General features: G+C 33.0%; 1 protein-coding gene and 1 non-coding gene across 2 annotated transcripts; both read right to left on the bottom strand.

Moving 5' to 3' along the window:
* Positions 1-2776: 2776 nt before the first annotated feature.
* On the bottom strand, positions 2777-2850 carry TRNAI-AAU (transfer RNA isoleucine (anticodon AAU)). The gene has a single exon. It is a non-coding gene; the product is annotated as a tRNA-Ile (tRNA).
* Positions 2851-3319: 469 nt separating this feature from the next.
* LOC107763371 (cationic peroxidase 1-like) lies at positions 3320-5274 on the bottom strand. The gene is made up of 3 exons (XM_016581864.2): positions 4981-5274; positions 4620-4814; positions 3320-4047 (listed from the first exon to the last, which is right to left on the bottom strand). Exons 1-3 carry the CDS (start codon positions 5188-5190, stop codon positions 3487-3489), a joined length of 966 nt encoding a protein of 321 aa, XP_016437350.1. The 5' UTR covers positions 5191-5274; the 3' UTR covers positions 3320-3486.
* Positions 5275-5525: the final 251 nt, after the last annotated feature.

The following is a 5525-nucleotide window of genomic DNA, read 5'->3' as shown; positions in this document are numbered from 1 at the left end:
GATGCCCTCATAGGCTTGATGATGTTATGAACGCATATACCTAAACATGGTATGATATTTATACGCATATGCATGACATTGTAATATTAAATGATTCACAGAGCTATTCAGACTTACATGTCGAGTCTTTTACTTCATGTTTCTCTCATGTCTATTAATTACTAATTTTTATTCCTTACATACTCGGTACATTATTTGTACTAACGTTCTTTTTGCCTGGGGACGCTGCGTTTCATGCCCACAGGTCCCGATAGACAGGTCGAGAGTCCTCCAAGTAGGCTATCAGCTCAGCGGAAGATGTTGGTGCGTTCCATTTGCTCCGGGGTTGCTTGTTTGGTCAGTATGATTTAGACGTGTATTGTTTGGTATGGCGGGGCCATGTCCCGACCTTTATGATAAGTATGTACTCTTAGAGGCTTGTAGACAGATGTCATATATACGGATACTTGTATGGACTTGTCGGCGTATATTTTAAGTATATAATGGATCACATTGGCCTTATAGGCCTGTATGTCACATGTATGAGTTTCTATATCAGGTTGGGTCATCCTATGTCTAGTATTCCCTCATGTTTTATTCTAGTTATATCATGACAACCTTTCCGGCTCATTTACTTATGATAGTATGATACGAAATATACGTTACGTCGGTACTTGATTGAGTAAGGTACCGGGTGCCCGTCACGGCCCATCAGTTTGGGTCGTGACAGTCGGTTCTTCAAATATTGGAACCAAACCAAACCAATTAAATCAGTTTTTTATCGATTCAATTTTTATCGATTTTTCATTTTTTATCGGTTTTATTCTTAAATATGAGACATACAGTACCAAACACATATTCTGGCGACTACATTTTCAACGTAACACTATCAAACCAATTGATCTTTGAAAATTCTATCATTTACCAAGATATATTGATGATAATTGAATCAAATAGTAATGAATAATTTAACTACTCAATTAAAAATCTATTATTTTTAACATGAAATAAATTCTTGTACTTAGCAAAAGAAAAATACCAATAAAACTAGAATATAAAAGCAAAGAATTAGATTATTACAATTGCAAAGAACTATATTAAAAATACAAACGACTAATATATAGCATAAAATTTTAGAAACTGTATATAAAAATACACATATATATAGGTGTAATAATAAATTAAATAGCTACTTCTATAGTCGGTTTGTTTCGGTTTTTTCGATTATTTTTTGATTAAAACCAAAACCAAACCAAATTTGATCGATTTTTAAAATTAAAAACCAAAATCAAACCTAAAATGTATCGATTTGTTTTGGTCGGTTTGGTTCAGTTTTCGATTTTTCGGATTTTTATGAACCCCTACTCACAGCAAACAGGCATAATATAGTGTTTAGTGTGGGATTATGTGCTAGGTTTGAGGCAAATCCCAAAGAATCCCAAGGGGACCCATGACCTCTGTCAACTTTCTCTCTTTAACTGAAAAAAGAACTTTAAGAATGATCTTCCATTGATTGGCAGCACTTTGAGAGGTCCTTTGGAAAATAATGAAATTTCAGAAAAAGAATTACTTGCAACAAACCACCAACTGCATGCACTAAATTAAAAAGAGAATGTGTTATCTACATTAAACATTTATTATACAGAATTTAGATAGGTTTATATAGAGTTTTTGACCAATATTGTCCCTTATCTTAGAGGGTAGGTCTATTTTGGTCCCTCAAATATAACCCTGAGCATATTTAGTCTATTAAGTATACTAAAGTGGAGCACCTTTAGTCTCACTAACATAATATATTCAAAAACTAACGGTGTTACCTAACTCTGATTCATGAAGCAAATCTTCTCCTTTGAAACAAAATATTTCATCTCCTTTTATTGGATAGCGCAAATTATTACTTTAATTCCTCATTTTTAGATGATGTCTTCTAAAATTTTGACCTTGAAAATATCTCCTTCTGTGCCAGTTTTTAATGAAAAAATGACACTGTATAGCCGCTGCAAAAATAATAGCCGAAAAATATATAAAATTTGTATATATATACATTTAAAAATTTCGGTTGATTTTTTCAAAAAAAGAAAAGTTAAAATTTGAAAAAAATAGAGCTGCTAGGATCACTTCTAGGCATATTATTGAAGCAAACGAATAACCAAGTTATATTATCACTTTTAGCCCATACCAGAAACTATTTACATCTGGTAGCGAAAAAAGTATATAAAATTTGTATAATTTTTGTATATTAACATATAAAATGTCTATATATATATATATACAAATTTTATACATTTTTCGGTTATTATTTTTACAACGGCTATACAATGTCATTTTCTCATTGAAAACTAGCACAAAATGGGATATTTTCAAGGTCAAAATTTTAGAAGACATTATCTAAAAATGATGAATTAAAGTGATAATTTGCGTTATCCAATAAAAAGAGAGGAAACGTTTTGCTTCAGAGCAGAAAATTTGCTTCATGAATCAGAGTTGGGTAACACCGTTAGTTAACACATTGTGTCAGTGAGACTAAAGGTGCTCCACTTTAGCATACTTAAGGGACTAAATATGCTCAGGACTATATTTGAGGAACCAAAATAGACTTACCCTCAAAGATAAGGGACAATATTGGCCAAAAACTCGATTTATATACTTGTTGAATAGTTTTTTAAACTACTTTTTAGGCATTTATTATTTGTTGTGATAAACTCTATTGTGTTTACTGTTTGGTTTCTATTACTTTTTCCAGTCACTGCAACCTCCGCATAGAAATGAATGGGGAATAAAAACAAGAAGCAAAATATGGCCCATGCAGGTCTCGAACCTGCGACCTTCGCGTTATTAGCACGACGCTCTAACCAACTGAGCTAATGGGCCGTGTTGTACGAGAAATTTTATATTTTGTATATATCCAACTCTAGAAAAAATTTAGATGCTTTAACAATCTGTGTATTTCACTATCAAGTTCCAAGCTTCATTTTGCTTAAAATCAACAAATACTAATCAAATAATTTGCAATTGGTAAATAAAATGTCCAAGTTCAGTTGTCTATAGCTTGTACATATTTTGCAATTGGTAAATAAAATTTGATAATCTATTTATCAACAGCAGAAAGATAATATCAAACTTCTTAAATGCGAAAAATAATTCATCCAACACCAATAACAATCCCGTAAAATCCTACAAGTGGGGTTTGGGGAGGATAGTGTACACGCAGATCTTATCCCTACTGAGGGAGGAATAGAGAAGTTGTTTCCGATAGACCTTCGGCTCAAAATTACAAAAAGAAACATCGAAAAGTAATTAATTCATTAAAAAAAAAAAAAAGGATTCACGCGCCAGCCGATCGAAAACAACATAATCCAATTTCTTTAAAAAACAAATTACCACACAACTCCCAATTCACAATTGACTTATTTTAGGTAACAACAAAGATTCTAAATGAACAAAAATCACAATTACTATTAAAAATAACCAAACTTTTGAAACATTTGATTTAATCAGCATCATTAATTAGCACTGCTTAGTCACCTTCCTGCAATTTACTCGAATCTGGCCTTGTTTCCCGGTCAATGGCTTGATATTACCCATCTTTATCATAGACTCAGCAAAATCTTTGGAAAAAGTCCTTAAGTTCTTACTATATTTTTTAACAGGATCATCAGTTTTTCCACCACTAAATAGTGCTTGATCAGAGTGCAAAAGCCCTTTCTTGGACACCAAGTTACTAAAATATTTCGAGTCGAAAAGAGCAGGTGTTGGATCAAGGGAAGCAAGATTGGAATCACTTCCACTTCGTGGACAATTTGCTTGGCGTTGCCTTGCAAAGGTGGATTCAATGTTATTAGTCTCATTGTAGATCCGATTTCTGAAGGTGAAACACTGAGCAAACCCTAGGGTATGGCCACCGGAGAGCGCGACGAGGTCCTTCTCATCCAAACCTTGTTTCTTGAAGTTGTTGATAAGTGCAGGTAAGTCCATGAATGGAGTTGGAATGTCATTGTTGGCTGTGCTTCTACTTGCTGTAGTGGAGTCTCTTCTTCCCAATTTCACTTCCCATGTTGGTCCATGTAGCTGTTCATTGTAAAAATGTTTCAGTTTAATTATATACTGAAGGTTCATAACATTAATTTTGCACCATACACATTTAAGTGGAGAAAATCTATGATATTTGTATTGTCTATGAGGCTTGCTACTAATTCTTTATTTCATATTGAGCTTAGCGTATCTACTTATAGCCTATTTGGCCAAACTTCTAAAATCAGCTTATTTTGAAAAATATTTTTCTTAAACGTACTTTTCAAAAAAGTAATTTTGGTGATAATAAGTTTGTGTTTGGCTAATTAATTTGAAAAGCACCTTTGAATAGTAATTAGTGTTTGGCCAAGCTTTTATTTTAAGTGTATGTTTTGGAGAGAAAGTTATTTTTTTCTGCTTCTCAAAAACTAATTCTACTTCTACTAAAAAACATTTTTTTCCTTCTAAAAGCTTGGTCAAACACCTAACTTTTGAAGAAAAAAAAACTTTTGGCCCAAAAAAGAGTTTGGCCAAACAAACTAATAATATTGTTGCTTAATGGTTAACGAAGTGAGTAGTGAAAACCAAATTTATAGCTTATGTTAGGATAGAAGGGGAGTAATACGCACAGCAACTACAGAGTCACGAGCTGCAACTGCCAAGATATCCGCACAAGATACAACTGGACGTCCACAAGCTTTATCAACCTCAGACTTAATTTTATCAATCACCTCAAATCCTCTAGCAGAATTGTTATTAGCACGAGCAGTCTTTTCACTGTCAATAGTCGCCGTTTGGTCAAGAAGAATCGAAGCATCACAACCCTAATTCATTAACAAAACATGCATTAGTAACAACGTCTCAAACATTAACCAAAAGCAATGAATTCATTCCTAACTTAAAGATTTTAGGTTAAATACTCAGATGCTTTCACAAATAGAAATTGGGATGAAATGAAAAATATTGAGTGCGAGAAAAATATAAGCTTACATTAACGAAACAATCATGAAAATGTAGACGTAGCAGAGAAGCGCCCATTCGTCTCTCTTTCCGAATTGCATGCTCCACAACCCGTTTAATTGTTGGTAAAGCTTTAGGGCAAACATCCTCGTAGAAATCATCTGATAAATCCGAAAATGCCATAACTGCTAAAGAAAATATGATCAACACATGAAGAAAGAGGAAGCTACGTGAAACCATTTTTGATAATTACTACTATAGTCTATGAAATTTTACACTTTCTATGTGACGTTACTGATTTAATTTGTGTGATGATGAGAGTAAAATGGGGCTATATTTATAGGTTAGAAAAATGTTGACTATTATAACACGACAATGGTTCTAGGTTTAGCAACTCTCACAAGAAATGAGCCAGACTTTGACAATTTCTAAGAAGACAATTTTTTTTAATGTTCTGGTCTTTGGTATCAATGCATGCATGAAAAGTTCAGACTTGATAATTTTCGAAAATTATATTTATGATAACTAAGACTAAACCTACTATTTAGGTAACGTATTGATTAACACCATATCAT

The sequence above is a fragment of the Nicotiana tabacum genome, chromosome 24, assembly GCF_000715075.1.
Source record: "Nicotiana tabacum cultivar K326 chromosome 24, ASM71507v2, whole genome shotgun sequence".
Classification (NCBI taxonomy): domain Eukaryota; kingdom Viridiplantae; phylum Streptophyta; class Magnoliopsida; order Solanales; family Solanaceae; genus Nicotiana; species Nicotiana tabacum.
This window is presented reverse-complemented; position numbering and strand designations above follow the sequence as displayed.